This window comes from Phyllostomus hastatus, unplaced genomic scaffold, assembly GCF_019186645.2.
Source record: "Phyllostomus hastatus isolate PE091 unplaced genomic scaffold, TTU_PhHast_1.1 phas_contig_90, whole genome shotgun sequence".
NCBI classification, from domain to species: Eukaryota; Metazoa; Chordata; class Mammalia; order Chiroptera; family Phyllostomidae; genus Phyllostomus; species Phyllostomus hastatus.
Genome location: NW_025333984.1, coordinates 13410661 through 13435249, shown reverse-complemented (window position 1 = coordinate 13435249; position 24589 = coordinate 13410661). Strand labels below are relative to the sequence as shown.

The 24589-nt window shown below is 39.3% G+C and overlaps 2 protein-coding genes and 1 non-coding gene across 5 annotated transcripts in view; 1 reads left to right on the top strand and 2 right to left on the bottom strand.

Annotated features, from left to right (window-relative positions):
- Window positions 1–7402: 7402 nt before the first annotated feature.
- LOC123827864 lies at window positions 7403–7505 on the bottom strand. The gene has a single exon (XR_006787362.1). It is a non-coding gene; the product is annotated as a small nucleolar RNA U13 (small nucleolar RNA).
- A 6217-nt stretch (window positions 7506–13722) lies between these two features.
- Window positions 13723–21421, top strand: ZBTB33 (zinc finger and BTB domain containing 33). The gene is made up of 2 exons (XM_045852256.1): window positions 13723–13920; window positions 16498–21421. The coding sequence occupies exon 2, from the start codon at window positions 16500–16502 to the stop codon at window positions 18516–18518; it is 2019 nt and encodes a 672-aa protein (XP_045708212.1). The 5' UTR covers window positions 13723–13920; window positions 16498–16499; the 3' UTR covers window positions 18519–21421.
- Window positions 21422–22153: 732 nt separating this feature from the next.
- The window catches only part of TMEM255A (transmembrane protein 255A), a 103009-nt gene continuing 100573 nt past the window's right edge, over window positions 22154–24589 (bottom strand). For all 3 annotated transcript variants that reach the window (XM_045852230.1, XM_045852231.1, XM_045852229.1), the window contains one exon: window positions 22154–24555. In XM_045852230.1, the coding sequence (XP_045708186.1) occupies window positions 24397–24555 (159 nt within the window). In that variant the 3' untranslated portion in view covers window positions 22154–24396. The remainder of the gene's footprint in view (window positions 24556–24589) is intronic.

Below are 24589 nucleotides of genomic sequence, written 5' to 3'. Positions count from 1 at the left end.
GATATAAGAGAATAAATCACAGGAAAGAAGAAAGTGTAAGATATACTTAAAGCTCTTCACTGAATAAAAATTTATCAATAGATTCTGGATTTAACAAATGTTTAAAATTAAAAAATAATTCCACAAATTAGTCTGGTTTAGGATCATATTAGTTAGCTAGGGTTGCCATAACAAAATACCACAGACTTGAGTTGTTAAACAACAGAAATTATTTTTCCTACCATTCTGGAGGTTAGAAATAAAAGACTAAGGTGCCATCAAGGTTGATTTCTGGTAAGACCTCTCTTCCTGACTTGTAGATTCTGCCTTTACCCTGCGTCCTCATGTGGTCTTTCCTCTGTGTGTACCTGTTGACGGGAGGGGTGGAAAGAAATATCTGTCTCTGGTATCTCTTCCTTTCCAGATAAGGATGCCAGTCCTTTCAAATAAAGCCACATCCTTATGTCATCATTTAACCTTAATAACCTCCTTAAAGGCCCTATTATCAAACCCAGTCACTTTGAGGGCTACAGCTTCAACATACTGGGGATGGGGGTGGGGGGGGCACATGTCACAATTCAGCCTTTAACAAGAATTTTTTGGAGAAAGTCCCCATACTTCAGGAGCTCCCAATTCTCCAATCCTCTCTCAATATAGGCTTGTCAATAATTCAATGGTTGAATTCTGTTTCATCCATTTATGTGTATGTGTGTGTGAAACTCAACAGGTACAGTTAAGTTTCCTTTCATATTTTAAACTTTAAATTAATAAAACTTGGTATAAATGTAAACTCAACATTTAGGATTTGATGTTCTGATATCAAATTGTACAGACTACAGGCAGCCCGAGAGGCTGGGCCAGATATGCAGCATGGGAGGCTGTCAAGTGCATCCTCTCTGTGGCATACATGACAATAGTGCCCAACTGCTCATGCCATCTTCTGCAATGTATGACAGAAACAGTTTTACATTGGGAAATAACTTCATTTGTTTATGCATGTTTATAAAAGAAAAAAGGGATCTTTTCAGTTTGGTTAAAACTTCAGTTTTCAGAAACCTAGGAATTAGTAAAGATAGCTTTTTTTTTTTTAAATGAAGCATTAGAAGTAGTAGAAAATAAACGGAGCTCTAAAAAAAAAGTTCCATGTGACAAAAACTGAATTCTATGAGATTCAGGGTTTCTTTTCTTTTTTTCCTTTAGCTCCTTTATGTTTGTCATTTTTTGTTTTAATTTTTGCACTTATTCATAAACCAAAAACAAAACAAACAAAAAAAGAACAGGGGCTCAATTCTCCAAAGTGTAGCTGTTCATGTCTTGTTTTTTTTTTAAATCTTTACAAAATAAATGTATTTGGTTTCATTGTTTGAATACATTATTTTTACTTCTTTATTCAGGAGAAAAGGTACAACTATGCACAGCTGGAACTCAGAGCAATTCCTACCTCAAGAAGCAGGCAATCTCCTCCGGGGGCATCTACTCCCTGCAGTCTCAGTTCTGGAGAAGTGGTCTCTCGCAGTCTGCTCTGTAAATGGGTTCCTTGGTCTAGCTCCCAGTCCCTGCCACCGTGAATGCACCCACAAGAGGTCACTGCAGCTGATGTTTTCACCAGCCCACAAATAAGAGCATGACAGCTATCCCCTCCAGTGGCTTTCTTATGGCCACCCACAGCTACTACCAGCACTGCATGGGCTCCCCTTCCAGTAACAGCTCCTGTGGAGGTGTGAGTCCACTGGGGAAGCCAACCTCCACCACCCTGGTATTCCCAAGGATGAGCTGGATTACTGGTGGGCAAGCTTTTTGGGGATGTTCACCCTCCAGTTCATGACCATAGTGTTGTGAGTCCCAAGAGCATTCAGAATCTCCTCAGGACTCTAGCAGCATGATCACCTGTGACCTGGGTTGGGAGGCCAGAACCCAACAGCCCAAAGGCCAGCCTGGCAAAAACAAAGCCAGGCCCCCATACTGAGCGGCCACCACCAGTCACCAGACTTCCAGAGGCGCTAGGCTCCTCCCCCACTCTCCTCTTCTACCCCCTTGTCCCTCCCCACCCCAGCATAGACTTGGCAGGCTACAGCTGGCGGAAACAGCTGGGTTTTTTTATATCAAAACAGCAAAACACCAAAAAGGAGGTGAGAGAGTCCTGTTCTTTGCTATCCAAGCCACATGTGAGCCTTCCTGACACCCTGTAATGGTGTGCTTTTCACCAAGTGGAAAATAAATGACAAACAGCCAGCAAAGAAAAAAAAGAAGGAAAAGTAAACACACAAATAACAGCACTTCTAATATATGAGTATAAGAGCCAATGGAACCTACCAGACTGTAAAGACACAGAGTCCTTAAGGCATAAAGCATAAAATTAAGGCACACTATTATGTGCTGCCTACCTAGACATTTGCAGTCAGGGCCTCCAATGGCCTAACTGCAAATTCCCCTCCCCAGTCAGCTCCTGCAGATGTGGGCCCCTAGCCAAACAACCCTCTTTATCAAAGGAACCAGGAATAGTTCCAGATTATCCTTGGGTAGTGAGTCTTAATACCTTGCCAGCCTCTGGATCTCATTGGTCGAGTGTCAGGTGTCCTGTGTTTAGTCTCCCCATAACCCTAGGGAAGTCATCCCTTCCTCACCAACAGGGTGAATAGGACACCATTAAAATGGTCCTTACTACTAACTGGTTTCATCTGTACTCTTAAGATAAATTATTTATCTTCTACATGCACAAATGCAAATTTCATACATGTTGTTCTTACATATTTTGGTTAAGATTCTAAAACAAGTTGTTTGATTTTTGATTGACAGACTGGGGGCAACTTTCTGAAACATTTAACTTGGAGAGGTGGGTCTCCACTAATTGAGGGCAGTTTTTACCATTTCTGCTCCCAGGCATGAAACCCTAATAGCTAATGTGCAACCTCCAAAAGCTAAGGAAACCATGGAAACCTTCCTAGTACATTGGCAAAACCCTTCCCCAGGCCTGCGTGGCTTGCAGCCTACCTGACAGGAGTGTGGGTATTAGTGTAAACAAGCCGCCATTACAATTGTGGAATATGTATTACGTTCCAGGTAGTAGATAATTACAACACTAAAAATGTCAGCACTATTTTTATCTCCTTTTTACAGGTGAAGAAATGAAGCTTAGAGAGGTTAAGGAACTTTCCCAATGTTTTGACTTTGTTAATTAACATTTGTTAAGTGGATGGTGAGGCAAAGTTCAACAACAGACCATAACAGTAACTGAAATAGTTTTTATTACTCACAGATCTGGGAGGAAGTACACAGTGTGACTGGAGGGTCCACATAGGGAGGTCAAGACAGAGTGTAGGCAGAGAATGGACCTGGGCATATACCTTTATTAGGGTCTATGAGTGGCGTGCTTTAGGCTTCCCAGGCTCGGACCAGATCAGCCCATTTAAACCAAAAGAGTGAGATTTTGCTCAGCCCTGGGGGATCATATTTAAGGGGCCCATACAGCATACAGGTGCTGGGAAGCAGTGGAGACAGTTGACCACAAGGGTTGCTGGGGAAGTGGTATCAGGAATTACATTTGCTTGTGACTCTGGCAAGCTGCTATCTAGGGCATGTGGTTGCATGAGGGAGGTAATGTCAACGTAAGGTCCCTGAAAGTCACTTGGCCAAACAAAATGGATGCCAAAGTAGCAATACCATGGAGTAGCTTAGCTAAACTGTCCACACCCAGTCACACAGGTATTAAGTGGCAAAGCAGGGCTTCAAACTCAGTTATAAACCTGCAACTATCCTTTTTCTCACTATGCTTTATTACCTCTCACTGACAGAAGAAAAAAGAACCATCAAGACATGTTGCAACTGCTGTAATTTCAACCTACCCCTCAATACCTGGAATGTTTTTAAATTTCTCATTTTTAACACATTCAAGGCACTTAGTATGCTACCTGACACATTCAATAAACATTAGATATGAATACTTACACAGCAATAATTATAACTCTTTCTTCTCCTTCTTAAACTATTTTTCCACTCCAATACTCACTTTCATTAAAGAAAACTAATCTCACCCTCCCCTCCTTCCTCTAGTGGAAGATAGAGACAACTTAACAAGATCTTTCTCAGGGTAGCCTCCTCTGCATTTTAGCACATCACTTTCCCAACATTCATCCAATCATGTCTTTAGAGGAAGGTTTTTCTACTTTCCAATTTAAACCTTTAACTTCAATTCTTCCCAACTCTCTACAAAGAATTTCCATTTACACATCCTGTTATCATCTGCAACCAATCAATATTCATTCAACAAGCAATGGTTGAGCTCTTACTAAATGATAAATACAGCAAATTTTATGATGAATAACTCACAGAACTCCTCCTTTCCACTAAGTGTAGTGGAAAATAAAAACTTGTTCAAAAATAAGAACACAAAACAAATAAATGCTATACATAGGTCTGCAAGCCTTGTCCATGTCTGCTGTAAGACCAGAAGTGGAAGGGGGTGAAAGGAGACCAGGGCACTGTGTGAAGAAGGGGACCATGGGTAAGTGAGAATTAAGGAAGGAAAAAGGCAAATAAAGGGCTGCCATGGACAGACTGAAGAAAAAAATGAAAACGGGTGCAAGGAAGGTAGAAGGAAGCGAAAGGCAAATGGTCCAAAGTCGGGGGAAAGATGAAACAGACTCAGAAGGCAGGTGCACTGAGCAAAGGCGCATCATTCTCACCGACCTCCTCCCTGTCCTGGTCCAGGAGGCTAGGCCAAGGCTTGTAGCTCCTGCAGGGATCGCAACAGGCAGTCGAGGAGGCAAAAGCGAAGCAGGTGTTGCTCGACACTAAGACCTATTCTCCCTAAAGATAACTTGAACCAGGGCAGTAGAGCCGGTTTTGGTAACCTTGGCTGCAGCCACCCAGCTGAGGCCTGAGGCCATTTGGATCCCTTGACCAAGAGCAGGAGTGCCTGGGAGAGTGGTAGCTCCCTCAGGGGAACTCGTGGACTTGTTGCACTCCAGGTTCCTGGACAAAATGCGACACTTTGCCCAAACCCTGGAGCCCGGAGCCCTCCCACTATCCCACCGGGCAGCGGGCAGCATACCAGCGCCATTGTTGTTGCGAAAATAGGGAACCGCCTCCTAAGCCTGGGAACACGCCTAATTCTCAGAACCCACCACTGCGCAATCTCATAAAGCTAAGGAAGCCGTGGAAGTCTTCCCGGTACATCAGGAAAACTCTTCCCCAGGCTTACGTGGCTTGTAGCCTACATGAAAGGAGTGTGGGTATTAAACAAGCCGCCTTTACAATCGGTTCCGGGTATCCTTTTGGTTCCACCTAGGGCCCGCTAGCTCCAAATTGAACTGGAGACTATGTCTTCTGAGACTTGTACTTGAAATAACTGAAGAGAAGGATGATCACAGAATGTGTTTCACAGAATGGCCCTATCAACAATACAGTCAATTTTGCTTGTGTTTCAGGTGCTTTCTGTGCATACATGTGTTACATATTCTGTACTATTGGGTGCTTACTGTGTCTCATATATGCATATTTATATATATGTATGTATAAATAATATAACAATATGTATAAATAAAGTATGTGCATACATATATACATGGTAGAAAACAGGATGGGGCAAAAGTAGTTTTACAGTTGTTTGTATGGAAAATAATACAATAATTAGTAACTAATACAAGAATAAACTGTGTGTTTCATGTATTCACAAACTGTAAACCTACTTTTGCCCCACCCTGTATATAGTAATGGCTCAAATCTAATTACTTATACGTGAATTTCAAAGTGCCTGGGAGGTCCTTACCCCCATACTCCCCACACATTGTTCAAGGGTCAACTGTACATATTTTTAAAGTCTATCTTTAATTAAAAGACAAATCTAAATGGGATAAGAAAAGCCACAAAGTATTCAAAGTATTTCCTAAGCAGCTGACAGTGTGTTTTAGTGTAAAATTTAGCAAAAAGAAATAATACAGTAGGCCCACTTACCTTTCAATTTCAGGCATACAACAAATAATGTTTCAGTATAAGTATTCCCATACAATAATAATGCAACATGACATTTGCACTGGCTCTTTCCCTTAGTTCACTCTGTTCTCAGCTCATACATCATCTTTTCAGAGAGGCAGTCCCTGAACACACTATCTGCAATAGCATCCTCATCATTCTCTATTACTTTACACTGTTTACTTCATAGCACTCATTACTTTCTATATTTAGGTAATATGTGTATTATATGTCTCCCTAAGTTTCATGAAGACTGAGAGTTTATTTTGATGACAACGGTATCCACAGTGCCTAGGACATTGTGTGGCATGGAGTAGATACTAAGTGATGTGTATTTAATGAATAAATGAATGGATTTTTGTTGTGTCAGGGTTTATAGGAGTTTCATTCCGTCACATATTCATAATCAACCTTGTTGTTTAGTTTTAGCCCTTCATTTAAATATATTGACTCACTGTAAAATGTCCACTCTTAATTCTTTATTTTGACTCATTTCTTATTTTATTTCATATTATTAAGTAATTTTTTCACAAAGGACTCATGGGTATTATAGTCCCTCAATTTTTTTTCATAACTGAAATATCAAACTATTTGCTTTTTTAGATAGAATGCATTATTACAAGCAATCATCAACTCCTTCTTTACCAGAAGGGTTATATATCCCTATCCAATTGACTCCGGAATGTTTTAAGATGAAAAAGAGAATTAATAATATTAAACAAGTCGCTTAAACAGAGAGTTGTTGGGCTTAAGCAGAAAAGGGGCTGGTGATGAAAAAGCAAACATATTTAGCACTTATTGGGTTCCAGACACTCATTCATTCAACATCAGGTAACCATATCTGTCTACCATTTATTGGGTCAGGATAGGCTTCACAAATAAGATAGTGCTTGAGTTGTGTCTTTACAAAAGATCAGACACTTACCAAACAACAGGAGAGGTAAAATGTTGATACAAAAGGAATGGTTATTCCAGGCTCAGCTGCCAGGTACAGACACGGAAGCATTAAACACCATATCATATTTTGGCAATCATAAGCAGTTTGGCACTATATGTATCCTCAAAACAACTCTATAGGAAAGAATTATTACTCTGGCTGATGTGGCTCAGTGTATTGAGTGCTGGCCTGTGAACCAAAGGGTTGCAGGTTTGATTCCCAGTCTGGGCACATGCCTGGGTTGTGAGCCACGTCCCCAGTGGGGGCACACGAGAGGCAACCAAACATTGATGTTTTTCTCCCTCTCTTCTCCTTCCCTTCCCCTCTCTCTAAAAATAAATAAACAAAATCTTCTTGAAAAATAAAGTGTTATTATCCTTATTTTATAAAAGAAGAATCAGGCCCAAGGTTATACTGCTATTGACAATACCAGAATCCCAACCAACATCTGTTTCTCAAGTCTTTGTTTTTTCCAATATGCCCTACCGTGGTTTCTTTTTTTTTCTTCTCCTTTTATGCCAGACCGGTAATATGCTAATGTCATAACAAGGTTTGAGAGAGGCACATCCTACACAGATCATTAACATCTAACCATCATGCTTATGAATTAGAAAAGGATCATAGTTTCTTCTTATACTTGTGTAGTGGCCCTACTAAATCTGTGAAGCTAAGTATAACTCAGAGGAAGGTCTTTAGGATGAAATGAATGTCATTTTTTCTCTATCATCATCAATTAATATATATTAAGCACCCACAAGATTCCTGACATTTTAATGTAGGAAAGGACAGTTGCCACCTTCATAGAATTCATAACAAAGTTCAAATAAGGCAAGGAAACACATGGTTCTGAAACAGATTTCATTATTAGCCAGTCAAAAACCTTTCTAGAATGTCAATTGATACTTCCAAATCTATTTGATATAGGTTCTTCTTTTTTAAACCTACTGAGTGTGAAGTGGGGCTAAGCCTGAAGATAAAAAGAAAATGAAAGGCGAAATTAACTTCTTGATAATCAGAAAATTAATGAAGCTTTCCAGAGACCTTGTCCCAAAGGCAAATATTAAGGCCACTCAAGTTTCTTGGACTACTCTGCCTTCCTACAAAAAAATTCGTTTCCTACTCATTGGATCCCCTTTAATTATAAGTAGCTTTTAAACTTTAGTTTAGTTTTTGCTAAGTTATGGGTGAAGAACATGGATAGAAGGGAAAAGAAGGTTTCCTGTGCTTTGAATTAACAAGTCTTCATCATACTTCAGCTGAGTCTCCACACTTTTAAAGCCTATTCAGAAAAAGGACAAAAAAGCAAGGCAATCCTGTGGGTGGTCTTGGTGCTGTTCATGCTGGTCAGCAAAAGAAGTTGTATTGTGTCTTCAAATTTACTGAGAGGTAAGCAACACAATTTGATATCAAGAGTGGCAGCTGCTGCCACTGTGATCTGTATTTCAAAGTTAAGTCACGTTTTAGTTTTAGTCAACTTTGCATTTTAGTTTTAGTCAACTTAGCTGCTTAAAGATAAATAGATCCTAAACTTTTGAGATGTACTTTATCCTAATACCATATGATTTCACATATATATGGTATTTAAATAATAAAATAAACGAACAAACAAAATTGAAAGACTCATAGACACAGAGAGCAGACTGGTGGTTGCCAGAATAGAGGGGTGTTGAAGAACTGGGTGAAAGGTGAAGAGATTAAGAAGTACAAATTGGTAGTTACAAAATAGTCAAAGGTATGTAAAGTACACCATAAGGAATATAGTCAATAATACTGTAATAACTATGGATGGTGCAGGGTGGGTACTGAAAATGTAAGATGGAACACTTTGTAAAGTATATGATTGTGTAACCACTATGCTGTATACCTGAAACTGATACAAAGTAATATTGAATGTAAACTGTAATTGAAAAATAAAATTTTAAAGTTCTTTTAAAAAGATGTACTTTGTTTTATTTCCCTTTTTTGCTACTAAATTTTGGGGGAGTATGACTCAAGAATGGTTATTAATCTTCTAAGTAGTTTTGTTAGGTACTCAGTTGTCAGAAAAATACTACCATTTGGTTTAGTTTCCTTTATAACAGTACACTCTTATTTCCCATGAAATGTGTTTATATTCAACAATGAAACTTTCATAATTTTAAGTCCTCATAAAAAAAACCAATGATACAACAATTACCACATGATTTTTCCCAAAATATAAAATTTTGGAGAAGAAACTAAAGAACATTATGTGAATTTTTTATTTCTGTGTGAAAATGCAACTGTATTATACTACTTTGATATTGTGCTATGTGGATTTACTCTATTGAGGAGAATGTAGAATACACTGGGTATGGATAGATGATTATATCATTGTCTGATTTTATGCTGAAGAAAATAAGATATAGTTAGGTTTGTTTTTATCCTGATGGACATTTTCAGTAAGGTTTTTGTAGGAAAGAAGCACAGGGATTGACTGAAAGGTAAACAGGTGCAAATTCAAGTTTTTAGAAACTGATGCAATATTATTCTATACATATTTTTTAAAAAGAAAATGATACCAATGAGTCCTTTTATTGTCAAAGAAAAAAAAAACTACTATTTTGGTTCCTTAGTTGAATATGATCATTAACCAACCTAAAGGGAACTATTTTACTCTCCAGACACCAATCCCCTTGCATCATTCATCTTAGTACTCAGTTGGAAGGGTATTACTTAAAGATTTTCTTAAAATTACCATAACTCAGTTATTCATTCATTAAACAATATTGAACACCTACTATGTGTCTGACACTAAAGCTCTCTGAGGAGGAATGCTATGTAAATAAAAATAATAAATCAGGACTTCCTGTCAAGAGGGCAGTATAGGTAAACACGGCTTGCCTCTCCACACAACCACATCAAAATTACAACTAAAATATGGAACAACCATTACTCAGAACCATCAGAAATTGAGTCAAATGGAAGTCTGGCAACTGTGGAATTAAAAAGCCGCATCCATCCAGACTGGTAGGAGGAGCCCAAATGCAGAATGGGCTTGTCCCTCTCCCATGTGTGGTGGATAAAAATTTGGGAGGGATATCTCAGTAGTGAAGAGTCCCAACCCCACAACAGGGCCACCACCCCAGGGTTCCAGTGCCAAGAAGATAAGTCCCTACAACTTCTGGCTGCAAAACCAGCAGGGACTGAGTTGGGGAAGAAATTGCTGGAGCCCCAAGCAGTTTCTCTTAAAGAACCCACACATGGACTCACCTACTCAGACTCATTCCCTCTGAACTCCAGAATTGGAGTAGCAGCTTGAAAGGTACCAGTGACATAAAGGGAGGAACTGAAGTGTCTGGCATCAAGGCAAACAGAGGCCATTGCCCTTTTTCTAAACCCTCCGCTCCCACAGAGCCAGTAAGCTGGTGACATATCTGAAACTCTGCCAATCTTGCTAACACTGTTTAACCCACCTTGGAGATCTCCAGAGACTCTGCCCCACCCAAGTTATGGCCCACCCAAACTGCCTTTCCATATGAATGGCTGGTCTTGGTTCATGCTTCACAACTTTCTAAATCCTCTCAAACAAGGAACAGCTGGGCTCAGTGAGACCCAATCCTAGCATTAGCAGCAGCCAGCCTATATTCACAGCTTGATTTGCCTGGGAATCTCCAAGACTCGCAGAAGCAGCAGCCTTCTCAGATTGTTTTATAGAAGGCAGGGTAGCCCTGGGAAGAACACAAGTTAGGACTGACCTTGGTCTGCACCACTCAGGAAACCCCAGGGCCAGTGCACCCAGTGGACAGCTACAGACCATGTCAGAGAACCACCACCCTGCCCCTACACAGCTGATCCTCCACAAAGGGCAGAGGTTGGTGGTAAGTGGTCACAGTCGATCCTTGCATCTGACTGACCTGGGTAAATCCCTCTCCTTGACCTGCCAACACCAAGGCTCAACTACAAGAGGAGGGTACACTCAGCACGCAAAAAGGGCGCACCTTGAGTACCCAGTTTGGGTGATGGGGAGGCTGTGCCACTGGACCCTACAGGACACGTACTACATTAGACCCACTACCAAGACACAGAGTCATAGCTGCTCTACCTAGTACAAAGAAATAAACACAGGGAGGCTGACAAAATGAGGAGACAAAGAAACATGGCCCAAATGAAAGGACAGAACAAAACTCCAGAGAAAGAACTAAATAAAATGGAGATAAGCAATCTATCAGATGAGGAGTTCAAAATGTTGCATCCAGCAAATGCGAGAACAAATATTGGAGACTTTCAGGGTATCAAAGATGTTGCTTTATTGGCCAAGTTTAACCTGCGCAGGGGCGAACTCTCAAAGTGTCCGGAGACACGGTACCCACAAGGGCTGCAGACGAGAGTCGCGCCAAGCGCTTACAGCTAAGTCCTTATATAGGGGTTTTGGCACGAGCAAGCAAGCGTTTCACAGAAGCTGATGTGGCAGTTAGCTATTTGCTTACAGAGACCGTGCGCGGGAACAGAGTAAAATTCAAATTTTTAAAACTAAACAAAGCATTGCTTATCTAGCATACCCAGGGGAGAACATCTGCACAACACAGGACGTTTGCTCAACTACATCCTGCACTCTGTCTCCCTTGTTAGTTCCTTTTAGCTACAATGCGGTTCCTGTTTACTAAGGTCACATTTAGTTCTTAATTTCCTTGTTCCCAACACAAAACACTGGTTTTAAGGATGCTCAAGGAACTTAGTGAGGACCTCAGCAGCATAAAAAGGATCCAGTCAGAAATGAAGGACTCACTAATTGAAATAAATAACCATTTACAGGGAAATAACAGTAGAGTAGATGAAGCTGAGAATCAAATCAATGATTTGGAACACAAGGAAGCAAAAAACAACCAATCAGAACAACAGGAAGAAAAAAGAATCCAAAAACATGAGGATAGTATAAGTAGCCTCTGGAAAAACTTTAAGAGGTCCAACATTCGCATCATAGGGGTGCCAGAAGGAGAAGAGAAAGAGCACAGAATTGGAAATCTATTTGAAAAAGTAATGAAAAAAACCTTCCCTAATTTGGCATAGGAAGTATACATGGAAGTTCAGGAAGCACAGAGAATCCCAAACAAGAGAATAAAAAGGGGCCCATTCCAAGACACATCATAGATAAAGGGTCAAAGGTCAAAGATAAAGAGAGTATCTTAAAAACAGCAAGAGAAAAGTAGTTAGTTACCTATATGGGAGTTTCCATAAGACTGTCAGCTGATTTTAAAAAAATGTTGCAGGTCTGATTGGTAAGACATATTCAAAGTCATGAAAAGTAGGGACCTACAGCCAAGATTGCTCTACCCAGCAAAGCTATCATTTAGAATTGAAGGGCAGTTAAACAGCTTCCCAGACAAGAAAAAACTAAAGGAGTTCATCATCACCAAACCATTATTATATGAAATGATAAAGGGACTTATTTAAGAAAAAGAAGATCAAAACTATGAACAATAAAATGGCAATAAATACATACCTATCAACATTTGAATCTAAAAAACAAACTAAGCAAACAAGAAGAACCAAGACACAATCATGGATACAGAGTGTGTTTTGATGGTTGCCAGACAGGATGGAGGTGTGCGGGAATGGGTTAAGAGGTGAGGGCACTAAGGAGTACAAATAGGTGGTTTCAGAATAGCCATGGGGATGTAAAGTACAGTATAGGAAATGGAGTAGGCAAAGAAGTTATACACATGACCCATGGATATGAACAATGGTGTGGGGACTTCCTGAGGGAGTGGGGGGTGCTGGGTGGAGGGGTGCAAAGGGGGAATAATCAGGACAACTGTAATAGCATAATCAATGAATTACAATAAGAAAATAAATAAATATAAGCAATAAATTAATGCCCTGGCCAGCATGACTCAGTTGGTTGAGCATTGTCCCGCAAATCAAAAAGATGCTGGTTCAGTTCCCAGTCAGGGCACATGGGTTATGTGCCTGGTCCCCAGGTGGTGTGCATGAGAAAGGCAACCAATCAACATTTTCTCTCCCTCTTTTTCTCCCTCCCTTCCCCTCTCTCTAAAAATAAATAAATAAAATCTTTAAAAATAATAATATAAATCAACAATGAAGGTGTTAACATTATTCATCATTCAAAATACAGCTGAAATGTTAACATTCAGTTTGCTATTCCCTTTTCTGTGTTCTATACCTTGTACAAACACTTCTGTCCATGTTTGGGTGTCCCTCTACTGGGCTCTTTGAAAAGGTAGAGATCTTGGCTTATTCATTTTTGCATTCCTCAGAACCTAGGATAAGATTTGGTATAGCTCAAACAAGCTGGTCAGTGCCAGTTGAAATTGAGGAATTAACATAGTACTGCATCATTTAGTTGTCAATTGAGAAGATAGTACTTGTCCAGACACTAGATTGACTTCTTAAAAATAGTTAATGTATTTGTTGTCTTGTTATCGTAGTTTTACTACTACAATTTGATAAAATCTATTTTACTTATTAGGTTATATTTCAACGTGTTTTATCATCTAAGAAACAGGCTAATAGAGCAGTTTCCAACTTGGAGAAGAAATGAAACCCAAACACTTTCAAAGTTTTTACGCTGTAGATGCTTACACTGAATTTAGATTAAAGTGTCTAGCGCCCCTTGCATCGCCATCGCAGTGACTGCGCTATCCCTATTTTTCCCGTTCCTTTTTCCCACTCTTTCGCCCTCCGGAAAAGGCCGAATATTCCAAGAGCTTCCTAGTTTTCCTCTAGCCCCTTACGGAAGGAGCCGAAGGGTGAGTGTGGCTCCGAAGCAGGCGCGCCTGGAGCTGGGGCCCTTCCGGAAAGACCCGAAATGTGCTCGGAAGTGTAGGGAGACTTCGACTTCAGTGCTTCGCCCCCGCGCTGTGCCCTCTGTCGGCGGCGTAGGGCAGCGGTTGCAGCGGTGGCAGCAGGAGGCGGCAGCCGCGTCGACGTCGCCCAAGACTGGAGCGACGTTTAAAGAAGGAGCCGAATAGCCGCGGAGTCCGGCCTCTTGTTGTTGGAGGACTCCCACCCATCGGCGCGGCCTGACGAGGAGAAGCGGCGGCACGGGGAAGCAGGTGAGGACCCGGCCCCGACCCGGGAGGGGCGAGGGGTGCGCTGCTTCCTCCATCCCTGGGCCGTGCCTGTGTCTGCATTCTCCCCATTTGAACCAGGAAGCGCCCAAGTTGGAGGCTTCGCTTCTCTGGTCCTTTCTTTGTGTGGGCCCAGGAGTGAAGGAGGGGGCGAACCAGGAAGGCCGCGGCGCGGTCCCCTTCGCCGTCAGGGGCCCGGGGGCTGCCGGTGCCCTGGGTAGGCCTGGAGCGTGGGGAGCCCTCCACAGATATCCGCTTGGCTTTTTCCTTGCCCCTCTGCCTGCCTTTTTGTGCTTTCTTTCTCCTTCTTGCCCCTACTTTGATTTAGAGCCTTTCTGCCGGGCCCACCCTCCCTTCCGTCCCCTTCCGTCCCCTTCCCAGGGCACAACAATGCCGCCTGCTCGGCCTTATCCCCTCCCAGCACCTCCACCCTCCTCTTCGCCACCTTCTACTTTCCCCAGCTCGTCTTATTACTCCCGCCCTCACTGTGCTGCTCCTACCGTTGGTGTTTGCAAGAAGCTACCTTTTTGCTTGAATTGGGGTTAAAAACCTAGGTTGCAGCCAACTGGGTGTAAATGGGGAAGAGGGGGTGGAGGAAGGAAGATGGGGTTCAGCTGCCGCAGGGAGCCGCGTGTTGGTTTGTTTCACCCCTCGCGCAGGGCGTTTTGGCTTTTCCACCATCGCCTGCCCCCAGTGAAGGATTTCTCTGCCAATGTTGCGGAATGGCTTTTGCAGTCAGGTCGCAAATCTTAGGGTAGGTTCAGACTGATTTGTGTTGTTCCTGGGCCCACCCTAAGCGGGAGGAGGAGGAAACCTAAACAAAATGAAACCAACTCCCAGTGTCACCGGGACACATCCATTTAACTCCTGTCTCCATTGGAAAAAACCATTTGCAAGTGACAAAAATTGTGGAATCGTGTTCAGAAAACCCATCTATTGACTAAAAAGTGACTTCTTTCGCAATTCCCGTATTTCTGAAGACCTGGTTACTGGCTCGCTGTCCAAAGGTCACCCTTTCTGATGAATTCATTTATAGTAACCTGGAATTCCTTGGTGCTGTTAATGGGCAATGTCTTATTATTGATGATGATTTAAATCCTTGCTCTCTAGACTTCTCATTTACTTTTTGTTTTTAAGCTGTAATTTTGAAATATTGAGAAGATATTTGAGATGCCCTGCCTTCCACGTGTATATAACTTAAAGCTCTGTAACAGTGGTACTATTTTGGTAACTCTAAAGGGACAGAACATTAGCAATAAAAGTGTTTCCTTACCAAAAGTACTTATCAGCTAATGTGAATTAGCTGATAACTGAATATCAGCTGACACACAACTGAATATAATTATTATTTGGAATATCTATTGAGAAGTGCAAAACACGTTTTGGGGGTGGTACACAGCAATGCCATTTACTGACATCCCCTACCATATTTCTAAAGTAATGTCTGCTCTGTTCCAATAAGTTTGTTTACATTCTCACTAACCCATTTGATGTGAAAAAAGTTCTCATACCAATGCACATAATTCTTTATAAACAAAATGTATTTGTGCAAATAAGAATTAAGAAATGGTAAACTTTCCTTTTCCTTTGTCTTATTTTTTAAGTAGCATTTGTTTACTTCATTTGGCACTCTTTAACATTCCACCTCTGGAGATTGTAAGAGCAGAGAGGTGAGGGGAAAGAGAAACGGGAGGAAGAAAGGAGAGGGTACCGAAAGGTGTTTAATGGTGCTGAGGCACTGCAATTTAAATAAGAACAGAAGCATAATGGGAAGTTTAGAGGTAATACTTTTCAGTGCTTATAAATGCTGATTCAGTCGTTGGCTGCAGGGAGTAGCTTTTGAATATGTTCTTGAAGATAAGTTCAAATTTAAGAAGAGTATATATTTCAGACACCAAGATTTTCTGACATTTAAATCATTCATTTACAGGTGAAATAAGTTTTATGTGTTCATGAGGCAGATTTTTCTTAAAGTTTTAGGACAGCTAAAAATGAACTGTTCTTGAAGAAAAAAAAAGAAAATTGGAACTAAGGAAATTAATTCTAATCTTTAAAAATTGCTTAGTGGTGATGCATGTATTTGAGATTCAAAGGAAGAGATTACTGTCCACATCTGTAGATCAATTTAAAACTTGCTTGTTTCTTCATAGGGTGAAATCATGAAATTTGATACATGGTCCAAAACCCAATCCATATGAACAATTTATATAAAAGCCAAAAAGTTTTGCCAAACTTTGGTTAAAACTTGCACGAACTGACCTGACTAGTATGGCTTAGTGGGTCCCTGGTTGATTCCTAGTCAGAGCACATTGCCTGGGTTACAGGCAAGGTTCCTGGTTGGGGGCATGCCAGAGGCAACTGATTGATGTTTCTCTGGGGTATTAATGTTTCTCTCCCTCTCTTTCTCCTTCCTTTTTTCAGTCTCTAAAAATAAATAAAGGAAATATTTTTTAAAAACGTGAGCAAACTATTTAATGATGCTGCAGCTAAAATTCTGAATGATAAAGTACTTTTGTTTTCTTTCCTAATCTTCTTTCATCCTGTCTTCCCTTTCTCTTACAGGCATGGAGAGTAGAAAACTGATTTCTGCTACAGACATTCAGTACTCTGGCAGTCTGCTGAACTCCTTGAATGAGCAACGTGGCCATGGACTCTTCTGTGATGTTACCGTTATTGTGGAAGACCGAAAATTCCGGGCCCACAGGAATATTCTTTCCGCTTCTAGTACTTACTTCCATCAGCTCTTCTCAGTTGCTGGGCAAGTTGTTGAACTGAGCTTTATAAGAGCAGAGATCTTTGCAGAAATTCTCAATTATATCTATAGTTCTAAAATTGTTCGTGTTAGATCAGATTTACTTGATGAGTTAATTAAATCAGGGCAGTTATTAGGAGTTAAATTTATAGCAGAGCTTGGTGTCCCATTGTCACAGGTTAAAAGCATCTCAGGTACAGCTCAGGATGGTAATACAGAAAACTTACCTCCTGGTTCTAGTGACAAGAACCTTGAAATACAAAAATCAAAAGACGAAGCCCAAGATAACGGGGCCACTATAATGCCTATTATAACAGAGTCTTTTTCCTTATCTGCTGAAGATTATGAGACAAAAAAGATCATTGTTACTGATTCAGATGATGATGATGATGACGTCATTTTCTGCTCTGAGATTCTGCCTGCAAAGGAGACTTTACCAAGTACCAGTGCAGTGGCACAGGTCCAGCCTAGCCCAGGCTCTGTTGCTATTTCAGATGTCACACCTTGTGCTAGCAATAACTCTCCCCCCTTAACAAATATCACACCTACTCAGAAACTTCCTACTCCTGTGAATCAGGCAACTCTGAGCCAAACACAAGGAAGTGAAAAATTGCTGGTATCTTCAGCCCCGACACATCTGACTCCTAACATTATTTTGTTAAATCAGACACCACTTACTACACCACCAAATGTCAGTTCTTCACTTCCAAATCATATGCCTCCTTCAATCAATTTACTTGTGCAGAATCAGCAAACACCAAACAGTGCCGTTTTAACAGGAAACAAGGCCAATGAAGAGGAGGAGGAGGAAATTATAGATGATGATGATGACACTATTAGCTCCAGTCCAGATTCGGCCGTCAGTAATACATCTTTGGTCCCACAGGCTGATATCCCCCAAAATACCACTTTTGATGGATCACTGATACAGAAGATGCAGATCCCTACACTTCTACAAGAGCCACTTTCCAATTCTTTAAAAATTTCAGATATAATTACTAGAAACACTAATGATCCAGGTATAGAATCAAAACATCTAATGGAGGGTCAGAAGATCATTACTTTAGATACAGCTACTGAAATTGAAGGCTTGTCGACTGGTTGCAAGGTTTATGCAAATATCGGTGAAGATACTTATGACATAGTGATCCCTGTCAAAGATGACCCTGATGAAGGGGAGGCCAGACTTGAGAATGAGATACCAAAAACGTCTAGCAGTGAGACAGCAAACAAACGTATGAAAGTAAAACATGATGATCACTATGAGTTAATAGTAGATGGAAGGGTCTATTATATCTGTATTGTATGCAAAAGGTCGTATGTCTGTCTGACAAGCTTGCGGAGACATTTTAACATTCATTCTTGGGAAAAGAAGTATCCTTGCCGTTACTGTGAGAAGGTATTTCCTCTTGCAGAATACCGTACAAAGCATGAAATTCATCACACAGGGGAGCGAAGGTATCAATGTTTGGCCTGTGGCAAATCTTTCATCAACTATCAGTTTATGTCTTCACATATAAAGTCAGTTCATAGTCAAGATCCTTCTGGAGACTCAAAGCTTTATCGTTTACATCCCTGCAGGTCTTTACAGATCAGACAATATGCATACCTCTCTGATAGGTCAGGCACTGTGCCTGTGATGAAGGATGATGGTATTGGGTATAAGGTTGATGCTGGGAAAGAACCTCCAGTAGGGACCACATCCACTCCTCAGAACAAACCAATGACCTGGGAAGATATTTTTATTCAACAGGAAAATGATTCAATTTTTAAACAGAATGTAACAGATGGCAGTACTGAGTTTGAATTTATAATACCAGAATCTTACTGAACTCTTGAAATATCAAAGTTTTGTATTGGATTAAGGGGAAAGGCTTTCAGAAGACCTATAAAGAAAATTAAGGATTTGATCTGTCATGTCATCTGAAGGTAGTTTAGTTGGATTATTTGTTGATAATTTTTAGAAGCAAATTATTCTGAAAGTTTAAGTAGAGATTGAAAAGTCCCACCTCCCAGGTATCTGTTTATATAGTTAGCTTTCAGCTCCTTTAAAAGAGGCAAAAAGGCTTGGAGAGATAGTTTCCTGAATAGAATTTGAAGCAGTCTGAATGTTCTTTGAAAATAACTGGAGTTATTAGCATACCTTAGTATATCTTAAAGTTTCCCCTTCTGTGTTAGCACTTTACTGCTGAATTCTCAATTTTCTTAATATTGAGACTATAAATGTGTCATGTCTTGTAGATGGCATAAAATGTAAACACGAACTTCTAAAGTTGTGGAAAATTTCAAAATAAGTCTCCATGTGGTTCCGCTAGTCCAAATGGATAGCAACCTCCTGCCTCCCCCCATGAAAATGGCCATGCAGACAAGTCTCATCTGAAGAATTAGTTTTAGCTAATTAGATTTAAATCTTGCTTTTATTGTCATAGTATGGAAGAGAATGGTGGCTGGGACTGTGTATATATACCTTTGCTATGTGGTCTTTGTGGGCAAAAATACTAATCTCTGTAATGCAGATAAGAGGAGATGAAAAGTTCTGTTGCTGGGTTTTTGTTTTTGTTTTTGAATTTTTGCTCTTAAATAGAGACAGAGAGTGTAAGTGAATGGAGATTGCCGTTTTGCTCATTATGGTTAAAAATAGTCCTATGGAAATTTTCAAATTTTTAATCTGTAAGCCACCAAAATAAATCTTTAATTCTATATAAATCTTTATACATGATAGATTGCAGAAATGAGACTCCTACATATTTTGGGTAGGAGGCTACTGGCATATATTTTTCAATGTTCATATTAGAATCTATAATAGGAAGTTTTTATTTGAAATAGTTGAATCAGTGATCTAGTATTTTCCTTTCAGCAGGACCTTTTAAAATAAGTTCCATTCCATCTGCAAATTGCTGCAATATTATAGCAATCAGACTATATATGGAATGTAATATAATATAGGCTTGTTGATTCCCATTTATCTCGAGAACAGTAAATACCACCTTTCTTCCTTTTAAAATGACACATATTTAAACACTTAGAAAATAAAGTAAAAACTTATTGAAGTGCTAGAACTAAAAGGAAGCAGGTTGGAAAATATAGCCTAGCATTTATAACAGGATTAACTTGTTGAACTCCTTCTGTAAATGACTTTGCAAAGGAAAAAATTTAATAGATACAGAAAAAGATTGTCGTGCATAGTTATTAGTCATGTGTAACTTTGCTTAAGTATTGCTTAATTCAACATAGGTATTTTCTTTCTCCTTAACCATGTATTTTTTAAAAAATAGTCTATTTCTTGACTTTGAACTTAAAGCTTTAATTGTAATTTCTCACATATATGTCATTCTTCTGATGGTAAGCTGGATTTGAAGATAATGGTCTCAGTGTTTCTTAAGTTGGTGGCTGAGGGTATCATGTATCAGTATTTTCAATAATACAAGGAGAAAGAAAAAATAATCCTTTGCTTACCAAGGACTAGAATGATGTGCATCTGTTTTCTGTTCTGTGAGTCTAGACCTTCAACAACCATTTAATAAATTAATCCTTGGAAAATTTTAAATTACCTTATAACTTAAGACTCGGTGATCTCTGGACTCACAATGTGTTTCCTTTCTGTGTAGATATTGATAGCATTACTCTTTGGCTATAGGGTGCATTCTGAAATATTTTTCAGTGGAAATTTGGGTTTCATTAATGCTATTTCACCAGTTAGACATAATTCCACAAGTGTGAATGATACCGATGCAAGCAGAGCTTCCAGACCTTTCAGACTTCTAGGTAAATTAGTTTGTCATCATAAAACTTGGTAGTTTCTACAAGGCTAGTATGATAAACCAGGAATTCTATAATGGAAAACTATCCAGTCTGAGTAATATGGGTATAATTTTTTACTGCTGCTGTGCTATATGTAAATCCTGAGTATGAAATTTAAACTGTGCCTATTGAAGGTATCTTCTGGAGTTTGTGGGGAGGAGGAAAACTGGAAAGTTAAATTGTATTTTTGCCAGAAGACTCTTAATTGCATGTATGTCTGGGTCTTCAGTTTTTCTAGAAGTTTCTATATTCAAAGTTTGGAATTCATGTGGAATATTCCTTTGGGGCTAACACCCTTTACGTCCAGTATTTATTGGGTTGAAAATCTGCAGCAAGACACTGCTTAAAACTTATCATGGGGTTTTCCTATTTTATACTTAGTTTTCTGGCTATTGAACTTCACTTTTTCTTTCAAGTTGGCTTCAGATTTGCTCATATGATAGATTACCTGTAAATATTCTGGATAGGAACTGTTTGAAATAGCAATTTGTTAAAAAGATATGACAAAGTGAAACTGCTGAAACTAAGCAAAGATTTTTAAATGCCACAGCAGTCTTTCAAGATTCACTTTAAAATATATTTTAAATGAGCATTATCATTTTGGTGGTAATGATTCCCCACATGCAACTACTATGAGGAATTGATGCTGCATTTTTCCTGTTGTACCAAAAAGATAAAACAAATGATAAAAAACACCAAGGTATTTTGTATGGTCAAGGCATGCATATTCTAAGAATTAATTGCTAATTCAACAGCACTGGCTCCCTCACCTCTGTCAACCATATGAAACCGTGTTCATTTACACCTAATGCTGTAATATTCATACTTGTACAATCTTCCCTATCATGACTTTAAGTTCCACTTTTCATTAACTGTTACCTGATATTAGTTCGTAGAGCTTCATACAGCAGAAATAAAATGTTTTAATTCTGATTTTTGAGTGCACTTTGTACAAGATTATCTTTCATAAATTATATAGACCTTTGTATCCTGTTGTTTTTTAATTTTTGTAACAGGAGGTTAAAGCTATATTTCTGATGATGGCATGACAAAATTTTCCATTGGGTTTATATGTTGGTTATTTGCATGCCCAATGCATCTTGAACCCTAATAGTCAAAAGTAAGTCAGCTGCTGTCAGTCACTTTAGAGCAGTGGTTTTCAACCTTTTTCATCTCAGGGCACACATAAACTAATTACTAAAATTTTATGGCACACCAAAAAATATACAGGGTCCGGCAGAAGTAATGCCTGCTTGAATGTGATTGGTAGGGTAATAATACGGGTATAATCATTTATAGTTTTAATTTGAACATTTCACCTAAAATGTCTTATGGTGTGCTTCAGTGTGATATTGTTATGTTACAGAATTACATGCTTATGATTTTGTAATAAAAGATTTTGTAATAAAAAAGGGGTGTTATTTGTGCCGGACCCTGGTTTTTTGTTTTTTTTGGTTTTGTTTTGTTTTCTCCTGATCTGACAAAACAAAATAGGTATAATTGATTCATTCACACCGGTTGGCTGTTGTGTTGGCTCTTGTCATTTTTTAATTTGACAAACTAAGGGAAAAGAGTGTATTTTAAAAATTCTTGCAGCACACCAGTTGAAAATAGCTACTTTAGACCGTTTGTGACACTTGTAGATTCCATGAAGACATATATAAGTAGATAAGGAGGAGGATAGTTTTATTAATTTGAAACATCACAAAAGCAGTCTGGGTTTCCAACATGGCAGTGATAAAGATTTTAAGCAACATCCAGTTTATATAGATTCTGGATTAATATTTTAACGTTTCATGCCCAGTTCATTACTTTAAAGCAGAATTAAGAATAAAGCAGTAAATATTACAAAATGCAGTCAAGGTACATATTGGAAATACAAATTCCTTCATTACAGCAAATGTTTTGCAAAAGAGTAAAGCAGCAAATATTAATTTTTCTAAGGTAACATGCACTTCATATAATTCAATGTAATAAAAAAAGAAGCTGCTCAAATTAAGTGTTACAAAATCTGTACTGTTTCAAGTTATTTTGTAAAGTAAGAAAAATACATAGAAATGAGTCATAGAATCTTAACACTTTAAGAAATATGATAAATGTAGGATATATATACTGTGTAATGGTGCCTTTTAAAAAATTAATAGTTATACACAGTCACTAAAGCAAAAGGTAAAGTGTAAACAGCACAAAATTTCATTGAGTATTACAAGTTGATATTTGTCTTGTAAGTCAATTGGTTATTAGTCCTTTTTTGAAATCCAATAGAATTTTAATATGCTCAGAACTATAGAAAATAATAGTAACTTTACCTAACTGGATTATAGTTTTTTAGATTTGAAATCTGGATGAGACATCATTCATGATGCTGAAAGTTAAACTGAATGTCTTGCAAACATTTACTGTGAACAGTGAGTGCACTTGTGCCTTGATAATTCTTGATGGCTGGATGTCTACAAGGTAGATGGGAGCACCAGCATTTGCCTGCTACCTCTAATCAGAGTTGGGAGGTAGCAAAATGGGCTGGAAAATTTTCCAGTATGCGTTCTGTTTGCAGAACTGTCTAATTAGGTACCCTCCTATAGCCCCTGTATTTTGACATGATACAATTGTAGGGTTATCAATCTTTCTTTAAATCAATCATTGGGGTAACAAAAGATTGCAATGAAAGTGTTCATTTTGAAGTGAAGGCATGTGTGCCAAAATGTTAAATCCATCAAGTTGATGGTTTAAAGCCATGTCTAATTAAAATAAGTGTACAAATGTGTACCACAATGTGCCAGATGGATTTTAAATCTACAATAACACTTAAGAAGTTGTCAAGTTGGCTACATTTGAGGTTTTGCAGATTTAAAGCAGCACTGTAACACTTCCATAATCTTGAACACTGTCATGATTGGTCTCAGCAGGAAAAGGGACCAATAAAAGCAGTGGCATTAAAACACAGATTATTATTTTGGGGAAGGGTGCAAGATACGTGCGGTTCGCTGGGGTTGAAGCACAATATTTGAAGATTAAATAGTCAAAGATTAGTAACAATTCATGTCACGACCCAAGAACCTAATCTAGCATTTTAAACTGAACTTTAACTATAAGATTTATGTCTGTAGCAAATGTATTTTTGTAATACTGCAACATGTAGTGGAACCACTGTCTCATAAGTTATCAGATGTATAACAGATCTACTTAAAACATCTCACGTGTTGCTCTCTATGTATTCCAATGCTTCTGGAACAATCAACCCTGTTTCCCACTACTTGAGGGAATATTGCACTTTTCCCTTTGGGAGGTACCAATAACAAAAGCCGAGCTGAATAATCACGACAGCAACTTTTACAATACTCATAGAGAAGAAAGGAGTAAGAGATGGGGACAGCTTTTTCCAACATCCAGATACAAGCAAACAAAATCCTTGTCAGGGCTCTGCATTGGAACTACTATGCAGCCCCATCATCTGGGAAATTTTCCTTAGGAACTGACTTTAGTGGTAGGGAAAGATAGAGCTTATAAGCCAGGTACTTCAACTGAGGTGCTAGGGTAGCAATCTGCTAAGGGCCTGAGGACAACACTCGATTTACATCAAATGAAACAGATGGCAACCACACTTCCGAATACAGAAGCAGAGCCATAGAGTAATGCATGTCCAAACATGATAAGCTTCTTGCTGGGCTGGATCCCCAGTCTTGCTTAGAGCATGTGCAGTGTTCCTCTTGGAAGTCCCGGGTTCAGTGTAGCCACCCCTGCTCTGCACTGATAATGAATAAGCTTCATTCCTATTTTTCCCTAACCTGGCAGGCCATTGTAAAACTCAAAACTGCGTAATAATCACACTTTAAATTGTGTACCCTAAACACTTCCACTAAAGCAGAAATACAAAAGCTACAATTCCAATAGCCAGCAGGCATTCCTCTTTAGGGACTGTAAGGTGGTGGCTTTTCAAAAGGCGGGTAGTAGGGTGGAGAGTAACGGGGTGGTGCACTGGAGGACCACATGTAGCTGGGTGAAGGAGAGGCAGACTGGGGCTCATCAGAAAGTCCAGAAGGAGGGGAGGATGGAAAGACACCAGAATGCTGTGTAATGAAAATAAAACATCATCATTTTGGG

What these genes read in the sequence shown, in the direction of transcription:
- ZBTB33 (XM_045852256.1), top strand. Translation starts at nt 16,500, where the DNA reads ATGGAGAGTAGAAAACTGATTTCTGCTACAGACATTCAGTACTCTGGC.